At 37.8% G+C, this 27089-nt stretch overlaps 1 protein-coding gene across 9 annotated transcripts in view; it reads left to right on the top strand.

Annotated features, from left to right (window-relative positions):
• SBF2 (SET binding factor 2) overlaps positions 1-27089 on the top strand; it is a 357871-nt gene that overhangs the window by 25728 nt on the left and 305054 nt on the right. For all 9 annotated transcript variants that reach the window (XM_036325356.1, XM_036325358.1, XM_036325355.1 and 6 more), the window contains exon 2: positions 20699-20784. In XM_036325356.1, coding sequence (XP_036181249.1) covers positions 20699-20784 — 86 coding nt within the window. The remainder of the gene's footprint in view (positions 1-20698; positions 20785-27089) is intronic.

The raw sequence follows: 27089 nt of genomic DNA, 5'->3' as shown, positions 1-27089 counted from the left end.
GCATACAAATTTTAATTATCTGACACTTCAGGTGAAGTTTCTGAGGTTACTGCATTTTGAAAAATATGTTGAGCTCTCTCTTCTGCAGTAGAAGACAAGCTACTGCATCTTATATTCACTGCTACCAAAAGGAAGTATAATAACTGGTGAGTCTCTTTGGGCTTGGTTTCAGGTACTGCATTTAAGTGTACTGTCACAACCCCTTTTCGGAGTACTTCATAAAACTGCCCTTTGGTTGCTATATGGAGCTTGTTGCAAGCCTTGTCAGAAGAATCAGTGAACCCTCCTCCATTTCCCCTCCCCCAATTTTGGAGCTAAGCTATATATCCTTTTTGGCAAGCAAATATTCTACTTTTGAAAAAGGACACAGGCTTGCTGTTGCATCTGATAGAGGACAAATGTTCAAGTACTTGGTACCAGTTACATGAGCCATCTATGCAGACAAGCCTAGTGGACAGCATTCCATCGTTAAATAGAAGTGGTATCTCTGGGATTGGGCAAGACGCAGATACTGAAGGCACATGTATGTTGCACGAGCCAAAGACTCTCTGTACGGCTCTCTCTCTCTCTCACAACCCCACACCTGTGGCTTTATTCCTGGGGAGTTCCCTGTCTTCCTGGGTTACAGATGGTTCTGCACGAGGTGTTGCCACTTGTTAGTCTAATGGGCAGACTGTGGTAGAAAGTGCCAGTTGCCTCCTAATCTCTCTCCCTCTAGCAGTGTTAATTGTCACTTTCAGTTGGGCATGGCTATGTGACTAGGTTTTTGCCAGTGATACATAAATGAAATTGTCCTTCTAGGAATTCTCCTCCAATAATCTGTGCCTCTGTCAATTTGTACTTGAAACATGGACATGTTCTTTGGAGCTCTAACAGACATACTAAAACAGGAGGCCCAAACCCAGTAGATAACAGTGGCGAACCTGAAGAAGCTGGATCCTGAGCCTATAGCTCTGGCATTAGTTCTGAACTCCTACTTCTAGACTTCTTTTATATGAAATGACATAAACTCCTATGTTGCTTAAACTTCTACTTTAGGTTTTCTGTCATATGCTGATGAACCTAATCCTAAATGAGAGACTGAATGCCTAGGTGGATAAGATGCCCCTCTTTGAAATAGGGAATGCAAGAGGAGAAGATGCCAGTTTAGTGGAAGTGATGGGAAATCCTATTTTGGTCATGATTAATTTGCTGTGTCTGTATAAAGGCTCAATATGGGGTATAGATGGCATTGGGAGCTTGAGAAAGATTGTTTTTATGTAGGAGAAGGCAGTGTTTGTTTTCAGGAGAATGAAACCTCAGGAAAAACAACCTGTAGTAATATATATTTTAACCATCTTATCACTTGTTTAATGCTTTTTGCAGAATAGAAAATTTGATGTTTTGAGAAGCGTTGAGCAGAAAACATAAGGCTTGGATTATTTTTACTTTAGTTCTGCTCAAAGGTGAACTTTGAGTTGGGGATAGGAAATTAGAGATGCGGAAGAATGTGAATTTGTGAAGGGGGAACATTATAGGTAGAAGACATGTGTTTAAACTCTTTGGGAAGAAGAAATCTGGCATCTGTATTCTTCAAAGGCCTGATTGGTTTGCAAGGCACAGCACAGGTTGCTAGAGACGCGTTAAAACTTAGAGATTTTTCTGCCTTCTTTATTGACTTACGGTTAGGGAATCCATTGATAGGGACACATTGGGTGAGTTTTAATGAGAAAGGTCTGTGCATCATGCCTGGTTGCTTTACGCAACAAATAGGAACCTTTGTTTAAGGAAGATGGACATGATGACCTTCGCTGTTGTTCAATCAGTAACCTTTCTCCCCAGTTTAAAAATTTTCTGTTTTAAAACTCTTATGCTAAACTAAGCACTTGTTCATAATAATCTTAGAGGGATACTTAAAAAATAGTGAAAGTGATACAGTCACGGAAGAATTGTTTTCTATATTTGCAATTCTCTTTTTATTTTGAAAGGATTGATGTTATAGTTACTGCTAACATATTGGTATTTTAAAGCTGTTCTTATGAAATTTGAAGTTTTTATGTGGGAATATTATTTTCTGCTGAACTATCAACAAGGGCTAAATATTCTGTGGGAAAATGGTAATATATTACTCTAACACTTTGAAAGTCACAGATATACTGCAGAAATTTAACATCATAACCCCCAGACTCCCCCATACCAAACAAAAACAAAACTCCAACTGCTTCTTTTTCTTCTCCTCCCTTCTCCTGTGTTCTTTCTGCTCTACTTCTTCATGCCTCTTCCTCAGTTTTACACAGTAAGCATGTCTTTGTGATAGTCAGTTTGGTTTAAGAAAACTTTAATCAGCCCCCAAAGATAACAATGTTTGAGCAGTAGCCTGGAGTTCTTTTCCAGGAGACAAATTATTGAGGTTTAATTTAAATTCATATAATTTAAATGAATATAGTTTGCCTGGGACACTATCTGGAGGAGATTTTTGTCTACTTTTTAGGTTGACAACCATAGTTTTATGCCCTCTAGTGGTAAGATGTTTGTATTTCACATTTTCTGGTGCTTAGGGATGCATAGAATGTCAGAGCCCAGAGGACCGAAGATGACGTTATAGGTGAGAGACTAAGACTCAGAGGTGTAAGAGGATTTGCATAAGGTTGTTAGTTAGAGATAGAGCTAAGACAAGTCTAATATCTCCTGATTACCAATGTAGTGTTCTTTTTAAAACAAGACTCAGTGGTATATATGTATGTCTGAGGATTTGCTTAGAATAATTTGAAGATATTTACTGTGGGAAGATAGTTATATTTTGGGTTATTTCTATTCATTCATAATTACTGTTGATGTCTTTGATGTAATGGTGTTTTGAGAAATAGAAAGACCCTTGGACTTAGTAGAGTGACTGAGATGGGAAGGGAAATGGAAATCGTATTTAACTTTGGGAAGATAAAATAATTGGCTTTAAGCACTTGAAGCATTATTTGTGGGAGAGGGTTGAGACCTTATTTTTAGCTTGTTACATTGAGAACAGAAAATGTTAAATATTGTATCTCTGTGCTTGCCCTGGAATGGTCAGGTTTCTTTCAGTAGAACAGAAGGAATAGGAGAGAGTCAGGGCCTAGAACTAAACATATTTATTACAGTCATACCCAGATTAAGTTCTTTGTTAAAAGAAGTTAATTTTGGCAGTTCTCCCTATCTGCCCTGTCACAGTACAGCTACTAATGATTGCAAGTCAGGCAAGCAGTAAGCTTCAAGGGTAGATAGAGACATTTTAAGTAATCACAAAGGTTGTTGGAATAAGGATAGAGGAGGGAGGATATTGCCCTGAGGAGAGGTTTAAGAGCCAGTTGACATCATGACACCAGCTATTGGTTGAGAAGCATTTGAGGACTAGATTTAGGGTGACTTGGTTTCACATATGTGGTCTGCCACTTACTAGGTGTACCGGTTAATAATGTCGAATTTTGTAATAAAAGAAAACATGATAATTTCAAGAGAAACATCAAAAGTGCTCGATTCAAAGTAATGTCCATCACTAGCTACACATTTCCCCATCTTTCAGGTAATTTGTGGATACCGTCCCAATAGAACTTTTCTTGTTTTGAGGCAAACATTCAGAGACCCAATTTTCCACTTCTTTGTGTATTTTGAAGTGCTGCTCAGAAAGTGCGTGTGCCATCGATCGGAACAAGTGGTAATCTGAAGGAGCAAGGTCTGGTGAATACGGTAGGTGGGTTAATACTTCCCAGGCAAAATCTTTTATCGTGTCTTTAATTGGTTTTCAAGTATGTGATGGTGTATCATCGTGAAGCAAAATTACTTTGCCGTGTCTTCTGGAACATTCTGGTCGTTTCATGATCAAAGCATGGTTCAAATTAATTATTTGTTGTTGGTAGCGATCAGTATTAACAGTTTCACCTGGGTTTAGAAGCTCATAATACACCCCGCCTTCCTGATCCCACCAAACACAGAGCATTGTCTTCTTTCGGAAGCGATTTGGGCTTGCAGTCGATGATGATTGACTTGGATCAAGCCATGATTTTGTGCGTTTGGGATTCTCAAAATAAATCCACTTTTCATTGCCAGTCACAATTCGATGCAAAAAAGACTAGGGGGTGGGTTAGAGAGCAACCAAGGGACTTGTATGCATGCATATTAGCATAACCAATGGACACAGACACTGGGGTGGTGGGAGCTTGCCAGGGGTGGGAATGGCCAGGTGCTGGGGGCAGGGGGGGGGACGGGGGGTGGGGAGTGTCAATTGGGGAAAAAGGAGTCATATGTAAAACTTTAGACAATAAATAAAAAAATAGACTTTCTTGCGTGCCGTTGAAGCAACATTTTACTGATGACTTTTAGGTTTTCCATTTGTCTTTCGTTCAGTTGACGTGGCACCCATTTTTCTTCCTTTAAAATCTTTCCCATTGCTTGTAAACTATTGGAAATTGTTTGCTGAGCAACGTTTAATCTTTCTGCAAGTTGTTTTTGAGTTTGACATGCATCTTCATCCAATAATGCTTGTAGTTCTTGATCTTCAAACTTTTTTGGTTGACCTGGACGTTTTTTGTCTTTCACATCAAAATCATCACTTTTTTTTTTTTCCCAGCAACTTTTTTTTTTTATTGCTTAAAGTATTACAAAGAGTATTACATATGACTCCTTTATTTCCCCCCGCCCTTGACAATCCCCTGGCCTCCCCTACCCCCCAGTGTCTTATGTCCATTGGTTATGCTTATATGCATGCATACAAGTCCTTTGGTTGATCTCTTACCCACCCCCCTCCTACCCCACCCTCCCCGGCCTTCCTGCTGTAGTTTGACAGTCTGTTCGAGGCAGCTCTGCCTCTGTATCTATTTTTGTTCATAAGTTTATAATGGTCTTTATTATCCAGAAATGAGTGAGATCATGTGGTATTTTTCCATCATCACTTTTAAAGCGTTTAAACCAGCGTTCACAAGTATCTTGAGATGGAGCATGTTCACCATAAACTTCCCGAAGTATTCAGCAGCACTTTTCCTCAAAATATAGTAATGAATTATAACTTCCCGCAAATGCTCTTTTTTTGGCACGAAATTCGACATTTTTAAGTGTAAAAATATCTACGGTGTTAACACCTTCAGCAAATTTGACATGTAAAGTTGTGAAGCTTGTTGTCATTACAACAAAATAGCATACATATCAAATCACATATATATCAACATATGTGTAACTCCATCTATTGAAAAAAAATCCGCATTATTAACTGGTACACCTAGTATTTATACAGAGTGACTTTGGAAATATTACCTGATACGTAAATTTATTTCTTTATGTGTAAAATTGAGATTAATTTTTTTTTCATAGGTTGTTAGGAATAAATGCCTCATGTATAATAACTGCACAATACATGTTGATTGGGTCTAGATCTGAGGTGACTGACCTTAGCAAAAATAAAACCCCAGTCCTACAGAGAGTTGGATTCTGAACAGATATTTCAACATGCAGAAGAACTTTATAATACTTTGGGAAGTAGTTATTTCCTTTTTACTTAGAGCTATTAAAGCAGAGGATGAACAGTTAGTTGTTTGGGGATAATGTAGAAGGTATTAAAACATTGAATTGAATTGTTATAATTTTTGTTTTAATCATCAGATATGAAATATAAAACTCATGAGGAGCATGATAATTTATTTTATGAACCTATGTTTTTGCTGTCTTTTGTTCTTCCTTCCTGATGCTCTAGTAGTGCTTTGTTTACTTTAGCATTTCTTTTGTGTTTGAACATTTTTCTTCAGCTGCTCTTTAAGAATGGGTCTCCTAGTGGCACATTCTTTTAGTTTACCTTCATCTGAGAATGTGTGCATTTTTCCTTCACTCCTGAAAGATAGTTTTGCTGGAAATAGAATTCACAGTGGACAGCTCTTTTTTTCAGTACTTGAAAAGTAGTGGGCCACTTTCTCCTTACCTTCATGGTTTTTAGTGAGAAATTTGCTTTCATTTGAATTGATATTATCCTGTGGGCAATATGTTATTTCTCTTGGCTTCTTTCAAGATTTTTTTTCTTTTTAGTTTTCAGAAGTTTAGTAATGATATGTGTCTTGGTGTAAATTTCTTTGAGTTTATCCTGTTTGAGGTTCAGTCAACTTGAAATTTTTTTGGTGCTTTGCTAAATTTGAGAATATTTCAGCCATTATCTTTGAATATTTGTTCAGTCCCACTCTCTCTTCTCCTTCTGGTATTTCAGTAATATGAATATTAAATATTTTGTTATGGTCCCACGAGTCCCCACAATTCTGTTCTTTATATTTTGATTTATTTTCTCTTAGTTGTTCAGATTGGGTAAAATCTATTGATCTGTCCCAAAGTTCACTAGTTTTATGCTATGCCATCTCTATTATACTATTGAACCCATCCTCTGAGATTTTTATTTTGGATATGTTATAATTTGAGAATTTCTGTTTGATTTATAACTTCTGTTTCTTTGCTATTTTCTATTTTTTTTATTTGTTTCAGAGAATTTGTGATTGGTTGTTGATAAATTTTTATGACAACTATTTCAAAATCCTTGTCAGATATTCCAACATCTGATTCATGTCTGTGCTGATAGGAGTTTATTGTCTTTCTCATTCAGGTGTAATATTTTTATGGTTCCTGGTATGATGGGTGATTTTTTTATTATTATTATTGTTACATCCTGGACATTTTGGCCTTTAACTTAGTCCTTCTGTTTAGATTTACCATATGGACCATGATCTATTTTTGTGAGCTGATATTCCAGTGGCAGTTTAATTTTCAGAGCTTTTGTGGTGTTATAGTTTTATCTCCTTCCCCCACTGGTCCATGCTGGTGCTGCCTACTTGGCAGAAGATGTTGCCCAAGTTGGGATGTCTGATGTTTCTTGGTGGGGGAGGAGAATCTCAGGCCCATAAGACCTAAAATATTGAGTTGACATTTTTTTCCCCTTTTAATTTTTTAAAATATATTTTATTGATTTTTTACAGAGAGGAAGGGAGAGAGATAGAGAGTTAGAAACATCGATGAGAGAGAAACATTGATCAGCTGCCTCCTGCACATCTCCCACTGGGGATGTGCCCGCAACCCAGGTACATGCCCTTGACTGGAATCGAACCTGGGACCTTTCAGTCCGCAGGCCGACGCTCTATCCACTGAGCCAAACCAGTTTCGGCCCTTTTAATGTTTTAAAGATATGACACCACTGTCTTCTTGCTTGCATTGTTTATTATGAGAATTTTGCTGTTATTCTTATTTTTGTTACTCTGAACATAATGTCTTTTTTCTCCATTTTTCTTCAGATTTTCTCTTTATATATTTTTAAAGTAGTATGACTAAGATGTGCCTTGGTATAGTTGTCTCCATTTGTGTGTGTGTGTGTGTGTGTGTGTGTGTGTGTGTGTGTGGTTATATGTGTGTGTTTGGCATTTGTAGAGCTGATAATTAGATTTTTATATATATTTCAGTCTGTCTATATTTCATTTTGGAGAATTTTTGTTGTTAAACTTCAAGTTTTTTTATTTTTTTTGTAGTGTCTAATTCATTAATTCTAGTCAGTGTATTTGTCATATCTCTATTCCTGAAAATATGCAACACAGTTATATTAACTTTGAATGTCCTTATCTACTAACTTTATCATCTGTGTCAATTTGAGGTCTGTTTCAATCAATTGACTTTTTTTCTCAGTATGCCTCACACTTTTCTGTTTCTTTTCATGCCTGGTATTTTTTTGCTGGATGTTATATTTTTGTGTTACTATAAATATTCTTGAACTTTGTCTTGGGATGTAATTAAATCATTTGGAAATACCTTGATTTTTTTTTATTTTTAAATTTTTTTTTGAGGCTTGGTTTTCATTTGTTCGGTAGATGGGCCCACAGCAGTGTTTAGCCTAGAGTTGAGTTTTCTACTCTACCGAGGCAGTACCCTTCTGAATTCTCTGCCCGAAGCCCAGGGAATTAAGTTAGTTTTACTCTTGGCTGTTGCAAACACAAACTATTCCTAGCCTTGTGTGATCTCTGGGGATCATTCTTTCTGTTTCTTTCATGGGATTTATTCCCTGGCCTTACCTGGTTTTCTTAGTATACTCAAATACTAATCAATACACAGATCTTCAAAGACTCAGACCCTCTGCAGATCTTTGGACTTACTTCTCTTTTCCCATGAATCTCTCTTTTCTTTGGGATGCCACTCCGTGAATTCTAACTTCCTTGATTTTCCTGGACTCCCAACTTCATTGCTTCAGCTCACTGTACTGCTGGGCTACACTTGGATTTCCCCTTCCTGTTCTGAAGTCTTGAAATTCTCACCAGGAAGTAAGCTGGGGCAGTCTCTGTATTTGTCTTCACATGGCGTTTTCCCTGTTTGTCTGTATCTGTTTTTTCTTACTGGGGCACTAGTCATTGGATTGGGGCCAACCCTAATCCAGTATGACCTAATCTTAACTAATTCTATCTTTTAAAACCATATTTCCAAGAAAATTTTATTTTGTAGACATGAACCTAGTGCATTTAATAACGCAATACATTTTCTATCTTCTGGGGCATAGAAAGAGCTTAAAATTATTTAAATTCATCTAAAGATACCTAAGTACTTTGTGATTAAAACCCAAAAGGTATATATAAAAAGAGCTAAAGAAGAGAGAGAAATAGTTATGTTACTGAATTTTTTTGTTTTGTTAATCCCCAACTGAGGGTATTTTTTCTATTGATTTTTAGAGAGAGTGGAAGGGAGAGGGAGAGACTGAGAGAAACATTGATGTGAGAGACACATCGACTGGTTGCCTCCCTCATGAGCCCTTACCTGGAGATTGATCCTGCAACTGAGGCACATGCCCCTGACCGGAATCAAACCTGCGACCCTTCAGTCTTGGGCCAACTCTCTAACCAATGAGCAAAACTGACTAAGGATGTGTTACTTAATTTTTAACAGAGACTGTTGTCTTCTCAGTTTATATTCATATCTTTAGCACTATTTTTGAAATAAAAGAATTTGATTGATTATGATAGTACACATGGCATAATTAAAAGTTTTCTATATAAGTTTCTCTTAAAGAACTTCTGTGATCCTATCTAATAAAAGAGAAACATGGTAATTAGTGTCACTCCGCTACCCTTCGCATTGGCTAATCAGGGCGATATGCAAATTAACTGCCAGCCAAGATGGTGGTTAACCGCCAACAAAGATGGAGGCTAATTTGCATACTGCAGGCAGGATGGGACAGCGCCATTCTGCCTGCCCCGTTGCCATCCGGGCCTGCTATCTGTGACCTGGATGGCGGGCGACCCCTGTGCGACCCGACCCAGGGCTGGCGGCATGACCCTGGCGGTCCGCCAGCTGTCACGCCCCCAACCAGCCCTCCCTCCGGGAGATCCGGGCTGGCGGGGCGACTGCTACCCGTCAGCCATCAGTCACGCCTCCCGCAACAGTCGCCCCGCCAGACCGGATCTCTCGCAGCAGTCGTCCCTCCAGCCTGGATCTCCTGCGGGAGATCCGGTCCTGCTGGGGCAACTGCTGCCTGTCAGTCATCAGTCACGCCCCCCAACCAGCCCTTCGGCCGGGAGATCTGGGCTGGCGGGGCGACTGCGACCACCAGCAGTCGCCCTGCCAGCCCGGATCTCCCGCAACAGTTGCCCCTCCAGCCCGGATCTCCCGTGGGAGATCCGGCACTGGCGGGACAACTGCTGCTCGTCAGCCATCAGTCACGCCCCCAACCAGACCTTCCGCCGGGAGATCCGGGCTGGCGGGGCGACTGTGACCGCCAGCAGTCTCCCCGCCAGCCCGGATCTTCCGCAGCAGTCGCCCCTCCAGCCCGGATCTCCTGCAGGAGATCCGGCCCTGCTGGGGCGACCACTGCCTGTCAGTCATCAGTCACTCCCCCAACCAGCCCTTAATGTGGTATACAGGGAGATATTAGAATAAGTTTAATCACTTTATCAGTCATTATTTGCATCAGTGTTGTTTTTACATCATGAGTATTTTGTTATATCATTTTATTATTGTTTATTTATTAATAAAATGATGTATTATTTTCATATACATTGTACTCATTTCCTTTTATCTCTCACACTTTTATTATAGAGAAAAGGCAAATAGCAACATTAAAATATTTCCTCTAATTAATTCCCTTTCAATGTGCACGAATTTTGTGCACCGGGCCACTAGTAATAATATAAAAGTTGAATAGGTTGCTTGAGATACTGCACATTTTTGTCACAGTACCTATCCAAACATAGACTAGAAGAGTATGTTCAAATATAGAATGAACTACTACAAGAGTAAAGTATACTTTACAGATGAGTTATGCCAGGACTCTTTCATCTTTCATTGATTATGATAGATTCCATTCTAACTATAAGCAAAATTCAAAGATGTATCTCTCCCAGATTGCCTTCTTCCAGTAGTACAATTATTTACTCATATAAATACCACTGTAATAAAAATAAAATTTTTTTTTGCCCTCGGCAGTGTGGCTCAGTTGGTTGGAGTGTGCTAAAAGATTTCAGGTTCCATCCCTGGTAGGAGTGTGTGCGGGAGGTAACCAGTCAATGTTCTTTCCTCCCTCCCTCCTCCGCCCCCTCCCTCCCTCCCTCTACAACCAGTTGAAAAAAAAATGTCTATCACTCTAAAAAGTTTGCTTGCACCCCCTTTTTCATATCCATCCCTAATACCCATCCTTAGCCCTGGGCAACCAGTGATCTGTTTTCTATCACTATAGATTAGATTTGTCTTTTCTGAAATTTCGTATGAATGGAATCCTGTGGTATGTACTTGTTTATATTCAGCTTCTTTTGCTCAGCATAATTATTTTGAAATTTATTCATGTTGTACGAATAGCAGCAGTTTTTTTCTTTTTTAGTGCTGAATAGTATTCCACTGCGTGGATATACCACAATTTATTTCTCCATTTACCTGTTAACAGCCCTATTTCATGTATTTTGATGCTATGGCATATGGTATTTTTAACTTTTATTGCTAGTATATAGAAATACAATCATTTTTTATATTGACCCTTTGAGGCCTTGCTAAACTTATTTATTAGTGCTTATATATTTTTTTAGATTTCTTAAGATTTTTCATAGTTGTCTGCAAATAAAGCCAGTGTTCTGCTTTTCCCATCCATATAACTTTTCTCTTTGTTGCAGTGATTAGGACTTACAGTACAATGTTGAATTAAAGTCATGATAGTGGACAATTTTTTTCTTTACTCTTGAAAGTATTACAGATATCACCTTTGTTTGTTTGTTTGCTTTTCCCCATTGACCCCCTCCACCCCACACTTGCCCCTCCCAGGCCTTCACCACTCTATTGTCTGTGTCCATATATGAATATAAATTCCCCGGTTTATCACTCCCCATCCAACCACCCACCCACTCCCGCCTCCCCTCTAGTGGACATTCTTTTTTTAAAAAAATTCTTTATTGTTTAAAGTATTATATAAATCTCCTTTTCCCCCCATTGACCTCTCCCCAGCCACCTACATCCCCCAGCACATGCCCCTACTATCTGTGTCCATTGGTTATGCTCATTTGCATATATACAAGTCCTTTGGTTGATCTCTTACCTCCCTCACCCCCCGCCTTCCCTCATAGGTTGGACAGTATGTTTGATGCTTCTATGACTCTGATTCTATTTTTGTTCAGCAGTTTATGTTGTTCATTATATTCCACAAATGAGTGAGATCATGTGATATTTATCTTTCTCCGACTGGCTTATTTTGCTTAGTGTAATGCTCTCCAGTTCCATCCATGCTTTTGCAAATAGTAAGAATTACTTCTTTTTTACAGCAGCATAGTATTCCATTGTGTAGATGTACCACAGTTTTCTAATCGACTCATCTGCTGATGGGCACTTAGGCTGTTTCCAAATCTTAGCTATTGTAAATTGTGCTGCTATGAACATAGAGGTGCATATATCCTTTCTGATTGGTGTTTCTGTTTTCTTGGGATGTATTCCTAGAAGTGGGATTACTAGGTCAAATGGAAGTTCCATTTTTAATTTTTTGAGGAAACACCACAGGGAATACCAGTGGCTGTACCAGTCTGCATTCCCACCAGCAGTGCAAGAGGGTTACTTTTTCTCCACATCCTTTCCAGCACTTGTTGTTTGTTGATTTGTTGATTATAGCCATTCTGACAGGTAGACTTTTTTAAGTTTTTCTATTTCTGATTTTATTAGACTTATGACTTGATTTCTAAACAATATTGTTTTCTTTCCAAAACGTTACTGTCATGGTACTGTGCTGTATCTGCCCTTGTATTTGCACCTCAAAAAACTCAGTTCAAGTCCTAAATATTCTTATAACAAGCTTTATGCTTCTCTCCTTGGCACCTAATGCAAGGCCTCACATAGTGTTAATGTTGAATAAATGAATTATGTAATAGTCTACTTGTCAGACTTTCTAAATTTGGCCTGGTTTTTCAGACCACAGAAAAGTGTATCTTGTACTGAAACTTCAGTCTGATCATTGTTTTCTGTGGCAATTCATTCTATTTAAAAAAAAAAAAAAAGCATTTTTATTGATTTCAGAGAGGAAGGGAGAGGGAGAGAGAGAAACATCAATGATGAGAGAGAATCATTGATTGGCTGCCTTCTGCACGCCCCCTACCGGGGGACCAAGCCCGCAACCCAGGCATGTGCCCTTGACCAGAATTGAAACCTGGAACCCTTCAAGTCCGCAGGCCAACGTTCTATCCACTGAGCCAAACCAGCTAGCGCCATTCTATTTTTTGATCGTTCTCCTCAGATGGTTCTTCCTTTATACTGAATCAAAATATATCCTCTGAATTATATCTTTGGCTCTAGTCTGCTCCACACTATCTTCTTCTGTATAATAGCTCTTCAGATATTTAGAGAAAGTTCTCATTAGTGTAAGTTTTCTGACTAAATCTTTTTTTTTTCTTTCTTTGGAAGTTTATTGTTATTTAAAAAAAAAAAGCCTACACTTTTTACATTTTTACTTTCACCTCTCAGAACATATAATGGTACCAGGTAATGGTGTTATTTTATAAAAAGCCCACCAGCTGCTTGAAATGGCTGCAAAATTTTTTTTTACCATGTTCTGGTAATAAAGTGGTTTGAACTCTTTGGAAAAATTGGTGTAACATTAAATAAGTACCAATATTTCAAATTCCCAGATTAGAAACAAGATTTTTAAATCAGGAGGAAATTTAGTAAAATTCAAGGCTAAAGGAAAATGTTAATAGAAAAACAAAAGAATATTGTAAAAAATAGGATTCCCCCCCCCCCCCAAGTTAGATTTAAAAAAATTGCAACCAACCCTTCCCCATATTTCTCTTAGAAAAGCCACCCAATGCTGAGCACAGGGTCCCCCACACAAGTATATAAGTAGCTTGATTTGCAGATCAGCCTCTGGATCGTACACTGGCCCCAGTTAGAAGTTTTTTAAAAAACTAAGTTAGACATCCACAAATACTGGTATCTAATCAAATGAAAATATCCTGGCTTTGGTATGGCTACCGAAATATGGAAACTATTCAAGAGGACACTGGCTTAGGGTGAAAAGGAGTTGGAGAAATATACAAAACCCCCAACAGAAGGTAAAATAAATACTAGGACACGTGGATAGCAAACACTGTGTACTTGAGGCAGATGCCTCAAGCCGAACACATGTATGAACAGATTCTTGATCAGAATTACATTGAAGTTCTTCATCAGAAACACACACATACAGGTTCTTGATCAGAAATGTCTGGACCAACCTTTATCAAAGTCACTTTGCAGAAAATAGTTGAATTTGGGAACTCATCTGTACCCTGGGTCTAGTGAGAGACAAAACTTTTAGAATAAGAATGGACAGCTGGGCTAAAAGCCAGCCCCCTCTTATTATAGGAGTCACAAAGTCTGTGTTCCCCTCTCATTCATTTTTGCCCATCACAAAAGTTCCTCCAGCTCCTAACGAATGGGCTCTTCCACTCCCGGTCACTGCAGGGGCACCTGAGAGGTTGAAATGCTGATTTTTCATTTCTGGAGTAACTAAGTAAAAAACTAATAAATCTTCTGGGATCAGGAACATGCTTTACTGTGCTGTATGTCACATCTAAATCACATTTTCCTTCATTTTCAGTAGATCATGATTTTAAGAGTTGTGAGAACACTGAGGGGCAAAAGGCAGTGATGGGGCCAAGACCATGCCTCCCCATGGCCTCAACACCCTTAAATTTACAGAAGAGAAAAGGCCAAAGCATCCAGATACTCGTCTTCAAATAGTTACTTCACACAAATACAAAAAGGTGCCACCAGGCAAGGCAGGGAAAAAGGCAACTTGCCGCTCAATGCTGAATCCCCAACAGTTATCAATACAATCCTTTCCCCCCAAAAAGCAAATTCTGGTGTACTGTTAGGAAGGTAAGTTAATACAATCATTAAAACAAACAAACAAACAAACAAAAAAACTCCTTGATGGCAACACATACTAAATATATCTAAATAATTTCCATCGCAGGGCACTAGATGACAACCAGTACCTGCTATTACGGGATGTTACACACACCATAATGACAATTCAAGCGAGAGAGAAACCCCAAACAGCCAAGGCTGCCAAGAAGAAACAAAACGTGAAGCCCCTCTTTACTGTGGACTTGGTTCACTGAAGTCAACATCCTAATAATGGGAGGTCCTGGGGCCAGAGAACAAACACCAAAGGCCCAGGCAACTTTTGATGAACAGCACTCTTTATCCTGTTTTTAAATGAGACTCCATCACCAGAATAAACAAATGAAAAAAATAGATTATAAATTAAAACAAAAATATATCTGTACAAGTCTTTACTCTGAGTCAGTAAGGTTTGGTCTCTGTCGAAGGCAGGACTTTGGAGGTGATTTACCTGTCATGACAGCCCCATGACTTGCGACTTGTGTTGGGGTGTGTACATCGAGAGACAACACAAAGGGAATCACTTGAGACCAAGGGAGCTACGTACAAAGGTTTCCTAGGACATGTCAAGTCTACTAATTGCCCACAGAGATGCTAACACATGCTCTAACCCCCAAAACTTGGTAAACATCGTAAGGTGGCAACTAGAATATAAAAAACCCCAGGGAAAAGTGTGCCTGGCCGCACCAGTATTTCATGGTCAACAAATACCATGACCCAACAAGTCATTTCTCTCATTGTAGGAATGAGGAAAGGGAGCAAGGAGTGAAGGGGACCCTTTACCAGTGTGATTGTACTTCGTACAGTGCTCTCCAGTTTGGACTCTTTAGTGACAAGGAATACAGACCCATCCCAGCTTCAGAGGAAGGAATGTCATAGGAAGTTTGACACTGTAATGCTGCTAGAATGAACTGGAGGTAGAACCTAGGCAGCTGCATGGTTTCTTTCTTGTGGTACCTCTGCTTCTTTCTACATGTGTCTACGGTTAGCTTGTTTCTACTGGCAAGTCTTGGCCAAGAGTTTCTGCTGCTCTGTAACTTTGGTTTTACACATGACCCCTTTCTGTCACAACAGCAAGTCTTTATATGTCTTTTTGGCTGCTTTATTCAGTTTCTTCCTTTTTAAAATAAATTCAGAATTCCCTAGCAGAGGAATTTGATTTGTCTAGGTCACTCTGGTCATAAGTTGCTTGCCAGTTTATAGATGTCCTTACCCGCGTTATAGCCCCATTCATTTGTTCAACAGCATGCTATTGAGTATCTAATATATACCAGGGATTATTCTAAGTGCCTGGGTAGGACACATCAGTAAACAAAGCAGGCCAAAATTCATTGGTTTCATTCTAGTGAAGTGAGACAGACAAACAACAGTAAATGTAATAACCAAATAAGTGATTTAGTAATTCTCTCTGGCTGGTGGAAGGGGTATGAGCATAGCTGCTGCCCTTCCTTGAACTGTGGGCAGCCTCATTTTGTTAGAGGAGTGTGGGTAGATGGACATCATAAGACAAGTCGAGTGTAGATAACCTCTGAACTAGTTGTTTAGATAAACATATCATAGAAAAAGATTTAGTGAATTATGTGTTAGAGTAGCATTTCTTAAAGTTCAGAGTCTATATTTAATCAAACTTTCTACATCAGGGTGGGCAAAAGTAGGTTTACAGTTGTAATACAAATAAATGACACAATAGTTAATAAATAATAACACAAGAATAAACTTTCACATACTCACAACTGTAAACCTACTTTTGCCTACCCCTGTATATACTTGGTATATCTACACTGTAACACAAGAAGTCAGTTAAATAATTTTTGTCAATTGTTATAGTCAACAAATACCAAGCATCCTGTTTTGTGTAGAGCAGAGTACTATATTTTATTTCTCCACCTAATTAACCCCTACTTGTTATTTTTTTAAAAATTAAATTTATTGGGGTGACATTGGTTAATAGGATCATACAGGTTTTAAGTGTACATTTTTATGATATTCTTAGTTCTTCTGCAGATTTACTTCTTCCTCCTAGCTACTGGCAACTTCACACCAACAGTATACTAGTTAGCAACCCCAGAGAATACTTTTTGACTCTTCTGGAGTCATTGGCCAAGGCTAGAAGACCTGCCAGGAGGGTAATGGATGGTTGGCTCATCCTAGGTCAGTTGCTAATCCTAGTGACTGGCCTGGGTAGCCTGATAGCTCTTCCAGGACCCAAGGGAAAGTGGGTTACCAAACATAAAGGAGGGAAAAGTGTGCCTGGCCGCACCAGTATTTCCTCATCCTGTCTAAATTTGTTTAGGGCAGCTTGTCTAGCATATCTACTTTTTCTTTCAAAGAAAGCCATTTCCAAACGTTTTGGTATCTTGCCGAGGATTGCTCCCCCTACCCCCTTTTGATATAGTAACTCTATTTGGCCATTATATTTCTTGATTTTATAATGGGGTAGGAGAGTAGGATCCAAAAAACAACAACAGGAAGGAACTGACTAATAACCGCTCCCTCCTTCTCTCAAGTCAGCTGCATATAATGCAGGGGACAATCTTTTGCCGCCTAGCACCCCTCCTTTCTAGGAAGTGGTCCCCTTTCTTTTGAGTAATTTCTCCCTTCTCCCTACCTATGTAATACAAATAAAAGCTGCTTTTACAGCCACTCTGATTGACATGGCCTGCTTCACCTCTGGACATAAGGATCAGTGCGCAGGTGTCTGGACACCTGACTCTAGAACAGTCTTCCCTCATTGTTGCTTGTTCTTCAATACAAAAAGTCATCTCAGAATTTTTAAATACAACCAGTATTGCCTTAAAAATAGTTATCATATAAAATATAAGAACTTGGGAAATGTTTAAACGTTCAGACTAAATGCTTACAAATCAAGAAGCAGTATTCAGAAAATATTTGTTTACTTTTGCAGGGTACTTTCATAAGCTCCTCAACAGTTGTTAGCTCCAGCAATTTACATATTTGGAAACTAAGTTATTGTAGCTCTCTCTACATTTTATTTGCAGTGAAATATCAATCTACCATTTTATTGTTGCTTTTTTTCTAACCTAATTTCCATTTTCATATAACTGAAAGTCTTACCACCATGAATCATATTTCTGTGTGCATTTATAAATGTCATATCTCCATTTCAAACTAAACTTTCATGTTTTTGAAACACTGCATATTATTGTGAAATCAATAAATAATATGTTGCTTCTAGAGTCTTTTGAAAGTTATGCTCCTGCCAGAGAGGAATTTTTTATCTGTCAAATTTGCAATAATTAAAACAAGTAAAAATTTAAAATAACAGTTGTTGGTAAGGTTGTAGTGAAAATGCCAGTGTCATTCTTATACACAGAATGTTAAAAAAATTGTTAAATGTCTTTCTGGTGGGCCCTTTGGCTTTGTGTGATCTTTAAAATTTTCATACTCTTTAACCCAGTAGTTGTATTTCTAAGAATTCTTTTTTCTGTGGAAAAGTGAGATGAGGATAAGTATTTATATAGAAAGGGCCTTATGTAGCATTATTTATAATAGTGAGAAACTAGATAATGTACATACTACAGCAAAGGCCCATTGTAAAATATTAAGTACTACACCAATATATAAAGCTAGGTTTAGTATGACTTCAATTCTGTAGAAAAAGTACATGTTTACAAAACCTCCCTATATCATCCCTAGGATAAAATAGTCCAAAATGTTAACAGTAATCCTCCTCAGGTGTGGGAATGTGGGCGATTTCTTCTTTATATTTTTATATATTTGAAAAAAATGTGCAGTTAACATATATTTTTATATTTAGTAAAAATTAATATGATAAACTATTTTAAGAGCCTAAAATATATTAGCTATGACTTTCAGAACTAAACAAACAATATAAGAATACCTGATTAAATATGATGAGCTAAAAAAAACATGCATTTATCTCTGTTTAAAAAGACAGGGAGATGTAAGCTTAAAACAATTTCTGTCAGTAGTAATGAATTTATTAAAATAAACATTTAACTCTGTATGAACTAAGTGCCAAGCATTTAGTATGCTAGGGGATACAAAGATGGTGCTGAAAGAAAAAGCTGGCTGTCTTTTCTTCTAGAAAGTTTTCCATGGTCTTCTCTGCTAGGCTAGATTTGGTTCCCTTCTATCATTGTGCTTATGATGATATACTGAAGTTATCAGTTTATTTGCTTGTTCTCCAATAGGTTATGAGTTCCTTGAGGATGGGGGCCATGTCTTTTTCATGTGTGTATTTTCAGTACCTAGCCATTTTTTGAATTAGTTCTGCTTGAGATATCAGAAGTGGTGATGCTTGAAGTGGATGAAAATGAATGCGTGTGAGACATCACTTTTAGTTTAGTTTACTCTTTTTTAAAAAAAATATTTTGTTGATTTTTTACAGAGAGGAAGGGAGAGGGATAGAGAGTTAGAAACATCAATGAGAGAGAAACATTGATCAGCTGTCTCCTGCACACCCCCTACTGGGGATGTGCCCGCAACCAAGATACATGCCCTTGGCTGGAATCGAACCTGGGACCCTTCAGTCCACAGGCCGATGCTCTATCCACTGAGCCAAACCGGTTAGGGCGAGTTTAGTTTACTCTTAATGAAATCCTTCATTTCCCTATAATGATGGATATATGAGGAGTTACTATACTGCAACAGTTGTTAACTTTAATTGAGAATGTTTTTATTTTGCCTTTTTCAAATATGACCAGTTTTAGAACATAGTACTGAGTTGGTTAATAAAATGAACTTAACTTTCCATTTATCTTTTATAAGTAAAAATATGGCCATAAAGTGATTAAACTCTAGGTGAGGGGCAAGGAGGAAGTTAAATGGACAGGGATCAGAGTGAAGGATGATAGTGGGTGATTAAAAAAATTTAACAGAGAAGGTAGGAAAATATATATTAACAACTTGAATCAGGTGTTACAGGCTTACTTAAGTTAGATGTACATATAATCAGAATGTTGCTTTCACTTCATAGTAAGCTAGGACACAAAGTAGAATATGCCAACTCATGAAGCTCTTTAAAAAGTGTAGCAAAAAGCAGTTTAGATCTCACATATACTTTCTTTTTAAAAAAAATAGATTTTTATTGATTTCAGAGAGGAAGGAAGGGAGAGATAGAAACATCAATGATAAGAGAGAATAATTGATCGGTTGCCTCCTGCACGCCCCCTACTGGGAATCAAGCCCACAACCTGTCATGTGCTCTTGACTGGAATTGAACCCAGGACCTTTCAGTCCACATGCCGATGCTCTATCCACTGAGCCAAACCAGCTAGGGCTAACATATACTTTCCATTCCCAAATTACTCACAGATTACATCCCCAAGGTTCAAGAATAAGTCAATCCATTCTTTAGTGTCCCAGGATAATTTTATAACAATAATGGCACAGACAAGTGGTTTTCAACCAGGGGCAGTTTTGCCCCCACCAGAGGACATTTGGCAATATCTGGAGATACTTATTTATTGTAATGACTTGGTGGTGGTGGTAGTAGGATGCTACTAGCATCTAGTGGGTTGAGGCTAAGGATGCTATTAACCATCCTACAATGCACAGGACTTAGACCCTTTCCCCCCAACCTTCCCATAAACACACAATCTGGCCCAAAATGTCAGTAATGCTGATGTTGAGAAACTCTGCCTAGATCAGTGATGGCGAACCTATGACACGCGTGTCAGAGGTGACACGCGAACTCATTTTTTTGGTTGATTTTTCTTTGTTAAATGGCATTTAAATATATAAAATAAATATAAAAAATATAAATCTTTTTTATACTATGGTTGCAAATATCAAAAATTTCTATATGTGACACGGCACCAGAGTTAAGTTAGGGTTTTTCAAAATGCTGACACGCCGAGCTCAAAAGGTTTGCTGTCACTGGCCTAGGCAATAGTCAAGTTCCCAGGCCACTGTAAAAGTCTTTATTTTACTCATAATACTGTTTATAACCCATAACTGAAGCTTAGTGCTAGCTACCATTTTGTCACTTAAAAGTACTTTGCCTCCATTGAAAAGTTCTTTTAAAGTTTCAACTTGAGATACTGAGAAGATTGCTTTCCTTATTGGGAACAAAGGTAGTTACTCCCATGGTGTGATAGAGACTAGATTTGAATGTTTCTGTCTATTTTTTTTTTTTTAGCTTTACATATGTATGTTACTTTTGAGAGTCTGTTGGATATAATTGCCTGTCATTTCAGTATTATGTTTAGAAGGTAAATGTTTTTGTGTCCTTTAAATCTTGAACGTATTCAATCAGTATATCAGTTTATTCAACAAACATTCATTTATAAGTAAGTATTAATATAATGAGTATTCAGATTTTATATTATCCCATTTATTTTTATCTTATTAATAGGGTCAGGAGCAGGTCTGGGGAAAATAATCCAGAGATTTCCACAGAAGGACTGGGATGATACACCTTTTCCACAGGGAATTGAATTGGTAAGTTGATGGTGCATTATTGTACTTTTATAATGATACTTATGTTATATTTATGATTATATTTATGTTATAGTTACTGTTGAATAATTTGGTGATTTAACTGTAACATGTTACTAGAAATAATCCCTCATCCTAGTACCCCAAGCACAGTAACCTTTGAATGTATTGATTCTGGAATGTCTGTTTTGCTGTCCATTTTTCCATTTAAACTTCTCTCTAATATTAAAGAATAAATTGATCTTTATGTACTTGGGAGCTGAAAAGTTTCTTTGACTCTTCAGTTAAAATGTTAGCCTAGTAGCTTTAGTGATAGTGTGTCACTACACAAATGTTTATTACATTTTTTGGGAAAATTTCCAGATTATTGTTTTTATGAAAACTAAACAAACAAACAAAAAGAAAGGTTAGTTTAATGGTGACCAGTCATGTTGAATTCACAAACCCAAATTCTCTTTTTAGGAACTTTAGGTTGCTTTATCATAGTGCAATTCAGCTGCTTTAATTTTTGTCAGCCATTTTAAAGGAATGTAATGGTTGTGCATAATTAATAATGGCTAGGACATCCTATTTGGTGGCTATTTCATGATGGTAAAGTGAGGGACTGGAAAGATGATCACTAAAGTATTTTTCAATATGACTATGCAGTTTGGTTCTCAAACATACTGTAATATGTGTATATGTGTGTGGCCGGCAGCGGGGGGCAGTTAGGGGCAACCAGGCCAGCAGAGGGGGGCAGTTAGAGGTGATCAGGCAGGCAGGCAGGTGAGTGATTAGGAGCCAGCGGTCCAGGATTGTGAGAGGATTGTCCGACTGCCGGTTTAGGCCCGATCTCTGGGATCCTAAATCGGCAGTTGGACATCCTTCAAGGGGTTCCGGATTGGAGAGGGTGCAGGCTGGGCTGAGAAGACGCCCCTCCCCATGCACGAATTTCATGCACTGGGCCTCTAGTCTATATATATAAAAGCCTAAGCGACTGAACGACCAAATGACTGAACGACCAGTTAACCAGTTGCTGTGATGCACACTGACCATCAGATCTGCCCCAGTCGGGATCGGGTGAAATGGCTAAGGGACCCCACCTGTGCACGGATTTGTGCACAGGGCCTCTAGTTTGGTATAATATGATAGTGAAGTGTGGAGGCTCTGGAGGGTACTACAAATCCCAGCTGTATGGTTTGACTTTTGACAAGTTAACTTCTTTGAGCAGCAGAATCCTCATTTATAAAATGAGGATAATGACACTACTAATCTCATAGGGTTTTTGTAAGATAAAATGGGTTAAAAATGCACATAAAATGCTTAGAACAATTTATTCTATAAAGTAAATGCTCATTAAATGAGATAGCTGGTTTATTATTGTTGTTGCTGCTGTTTGTTCGACATCTTGCAACACCTGCGCCAGAAGAATTATTCATCTGTTAGCATGGATCAGAAATATCAATTAGGATAAAACTGATGTTGAAAAAAATTGTGAATTTTTAAATTTTTGCTAATGACTGTCCATTTCTGCTTCACTAAAGATAAAAAATACATTGCTAAGTGCCTAATTTTGGTTATTTATAAAGAAGGGAGCATGTTCTGTAGACACACATAAAAGGTAAATTTTGAATTTTGTTATTAAAAATGGGGAAAGAATGTGGGGATCATAGAAAAAGTAACTTTTTGGGAAGCCCCTTGTATTCCTTTTTTTCCTCCCCCACATGCCTATAAATATTAGTAATTGGCTTTCCTGTATGAATAACTAAGTATTTATTTGTACTATTAAAGCTTTTAAATCCTCTTTAAGCATCCTTTCAGTGATGACTGAAAGGGGAAATTTTTGTTGCTGGACCATTTTGAACTTTTTAAAAAATGTTTTTATTGATTTTTAGAGAGAGAGAGGGAGAGGAATAGAGAGATAGAAACATAAATGATGAGAGAGAATCATTGATCAGCTGCCTCCTGCATTCCCCCTACTGGGGATGGAGCCCACAACCTGGGCATGTGCCCTGACCAGGAATCAAACCATGACCTCCTGGTCATGGATCAACGCTCACCTGCTGAGCCATGCTGGCTGGGCCCTTTTTGAACTTTCTGTGAGTTCCTACCTTCTCTCACATCAAAGCTTGGAGGGATATAAACTACAACAGTTTGACAATTTGAACAGTGAACTACCTTCATAAGTTTCAAGAACAGCAGACATTATTGGGGTAGAGAGATATGATCTGATACTCGATATTTTTTAAAATATATTTTTATTGATTTTAGAGAGGAAGGGAGAGGGAGAGAGAGAAACATCAATGATGAGAGAGTATCATTGATAGACTGCCTCCTGCACTCCCTACACTGGGGATAAAGCCCATACATAACTCAGGCATATGCCCTGACCTCCTGGTTCATAGATTGAAGCTCAGCCACTGAGCCATGCTAGCTGGGTAGGCACTAGCTATTTAGCTATTATTGACAAGGGATGATTGTTGTGTTTTGAAATTCAAGGGAATAGATGGTATGATGTTTCTCCAGTAGTGAGGGAGGGACACTTACTGATTTTATTATTTAGTAAATGTTTTTTTCTTTGTATGACAGACACTCCTGTGTTCAAGTGCTGTCAGTGGCTTTCCAGTAACAAGTAGAGTTATACGCTGCTAATTGGTGGAATGGAGGTGATAATAAGTAGACAGAATTTTTCCTCACCTGACATTTTCCTAGATGACTTCTTGGCTGATTCTTAGGAAAGCATTTCAAGATTTTTTGGGGCTAGATTTTATTTAGTAATAAAGGGTAAAGGGGGCCAAATATATGGTGATGGAAGATGATTGGTCTTTGGATGGTGGGCACACAATGCAATATACAGATCATGTATCATAGAAATGTACACTGAAGCCTATTAGTATATGATCTTATTAATCAATGTCACTCCAATAAATTAACAAAAAAGAATATTTGAGCTGCTGGATTACATTAGAAATTTCTTTTTTCTTTTTCTGTAATTGATAGCAATTCTAATCCTCTAATGTCTACTGTGCTGTGTCAAGTAAAACATTAATTTATTTAACATCTGTCAAAATTCATTTAAAAACAATAGAATCATTAACTTAATTTTTCATTGTATTTTTATTATTTATTGCTTTGGACTATACTTTGTATAGCAGGGACATGTAACTGTTCTTCATATGAACAGCAATAACTTGAATAACTGTGAAATACTGTGTAACTAGAGTAACTCCTATAGCTTCAAGACCAGAAATAAGCCTAATAAAATCTTAGACTAATTGAAGGTGATCTGGCTCGGTCTCTAAGTGGTTTGTTGATTTTAGGGTGGTAGTGGCCCTTTTGTGATGATTTACAAAGGAGAAAAATCTTACCGTTTCCAAGATAGTAGAACAACTTTTAGCATATAATATTAATGTTAATATTTAACAATTGTATAGGACTGTGATGAACTTACATAAATTAGATGATACATGGTAGTTTATCTAATTTACAGGTAAGTAAATTAAAGATTGGGGAGTTTAAACAATCTTATTAGGGTCTAACAGCTGAGATGCAGCAGAGTTAGGATTCAACCCAGCTCTTTTGAGTCTTAGTGTGAGCTAAGATCTGAGAATATTCTGAAAGTGACACTTTAAACTATGATTAGCATTTGTATTTTTAGTGTAAATATAGGATCTGAAAACAGGGTTCTATGATTTGGAAGAACTTAGGTTTAGAAATGTTAAAAGAATGCTGTGTGTTAGATGGATACCAACTTTACTTATTTTGTCTGAGGACAAGTCTGTGTTCAGAGTACAATATTATATTGAAATTTTATTTTCTATTTCCACCTCTTCTTTCCAGACAGCATATATTTGATTTGTTTAAAGTCTAAAGGAAACATAATTGTGTCCCGTCTGATGACTAAACTTTATGACTTGTAGGAAAGGATTTTAGGCGTTCAGTCCCTAAAAAGTCAAATCCCAAATTTAATTTAGAGGATGCTGAATTTATTCTTTGGGCTTTTATGTAAAGAAATTGCCTTCTTTTTCTTTTCTTCTATTGGGAAATGCTGAACTTTAATTTGGATGGATTTTAAAAATAAAAATATGAAAATAAGCTAAACCAAGCATAATGACTACTTTCCCAATTCTGGGATATTTTTAACTTTTTCTTGTGTTTTTTAAGCATACAAGGAAACCACAGACAGTCATATAAATAAAGTTTCAGTTAATTTTAGTAACAATATTTCAAAGAAAATTTAAGAATTGTTTTGCAGAGGCATTCTATGGCTAACAATCTATTTTGGACTATGGGAAGAAATGTTTTTATTGGTTAGCTTTTGTTTTTGTATTTTTTAAATACATTTTTATTGATTTCAGAGAAGAAGAGAGAGGGAGAGAGATAGATAGAGATGGAAACATCAATGATGAGAATCATTGATTGGCTGCCTCTTGCATGTCCCCCCCCCCCCCCCTTTGGGGATCAAGCGCACAACCGGGAATGTGCTCTTGACCAGAATCGAACCCAGGACCTTTCAGTACACAGGCCGACGCTCTATCCACTGAGCCATTTCAGCTAGGGCTTGGCTAGCTTTTGGACATCAGCAAACCAGTATTGTTTTGGCACTAGCTTTTTTTATTTTTAAAGATGCCCTAATTTTTTTAATATTATAATTCAGAAAATGTGCCGTATTTTTAAAAAAATATATTTCTTTATTGATTTCAGAGAGGAAGGGAGAGGGAGAGAGAAAGAAACATAATGATGAGAGAGAATCATTGATCGGCTGCCTCCTGCACGCCCCCTACTGGGGATCGAGCCTGCAATCCAGGCATGTGCCCTTGGCCGGAATCGAACCTGGGACCCTTCAGTCCATAGGCCAACGCTCTATCCACTGAGCCAAACAGGCCAGGGCAAATGTGCCATATTTTTATTAGGGACTGTCTGCACTGAGACATTTGTAGATTTGTCTAATTGTTTTCTTTTAACCTTCACCTAAGGATATTTTTTTCCATTGATTTTCAGACAGAATGAAAGGGAAGGATGAGGGGTGGGGGAGAAAGAAACATCAGTGTGTGAGAGACATTGATTGGTTGCCTCCCTTATGCACCCAGACTAGGGCTGGGGATCAAACCTGCAACTGAGATATGTACCCTTGACTGGGAATTGAACCCATGACCCTTTGGACTGTAGGCCCACACTCTAACCACTGAGCAAAACTCACCAGGGCTGTCTAATTTCTTTTTAGAAAGCTAAGGTACTATGTTAAAAAAAATGCTGTGACTTGAGTAAAAGAGGAATAAATGTTTAGTTACTAGAGTTTCTAAATTTGAGGTTCTTAAGAAATTAGTTTTGTTATTTAAATTATAGAATAGTGATTTGCCTACCTTCAATTGAATCCATTTTTCTGTAATTTTAAGTATAGATTGCAGAGAAGAGGGGGAAAATCTTGTATTAAACGTTTGCAGTTGTAATATAGGAGAAGTAGCCTTAGTAAAGGATGCTGTTTGTGGGCAGAGAAGTGTAAGTACCATGTATACATTCATTCTTTAAGCTGTTTAGAATGCATTGAATACAACAAATGGGAGAGTAGTCATTCTGGCCTAGATATAGATACCGTTTGTTCAAGAACTGAGTGTAGAAAGGATGGGAGAGACTTTTCTCCCTCTTTGCAGAGGAAAATGCATGAAAAGAGAATGAGAAAGGTAGTAAACATACTGGATAACAGAATCAGAGGCACAAAGATTTTAAATGGCTGGAATTATAGGCCCTTTATCTGAGAAGATGAAATATAATAGATAAAAACATTGGTTCTTGCACGTGAGTATAATAAGTTAGCTGTGTAAGTAATCATTTAGAATAAAGATAGGATAATTTGCCAGCTAGAGAGATTTGAGAAATACAAGAAGACAGCTAAAAGTAAAAAATATATACTTATAAAAGATACTTAGGTAGCATCTAAACCCTCTGTGCTGAGGTAGGGCACTTGGTGATGAATTCAGTTTTAAAGATGGTGTAAAGGATATGTGGAAGGACTCTTAATTTTGTGTAGCGTTGAGGCTGAAAACATAAGAATACTGCTATGAAGTATGAAGGCATGGCTTTTAAAATATACTAAGGACTACAAAAGGAATTTTAAGTTCTGTTCACAACAGAGCAAGTGGATATATATGGGGTTTAAGCTGGAAAGTGGTGATTTGCGCTCACATTTTAGTTTCCTACTTCCAGACAATTGTCTCTTTGAAGTAATAAAACCACATGGCAGGTTGGAATCTGATGGAGTCTACAGGACACTTTTGAGACAGTAGATTCTCTTACACCTCTGAGGTGGAGGATAGTCAATCTTGGTGTTA

This window comes from Myotis myotis, unplaced genomic scaffold (genome assembly GCF_014108235.1).
Source record: "Myotis myotis isolate mMyoMyo1 unplaced genomic scaffold, mMyoMyo1.p scaffold_m19_p_10, whole genome shotgun sequence".
In the NCBI taxonomy this organism is placed as follows: Eukaryota; Metazoa; Chordata; class Mammalia; order Chiroptera; family Vespertilionidae; genus Myotis; species Myotis myotis.
This window is presented reverse-complemented; position numbering and strand designations above follow the sequence as displayed.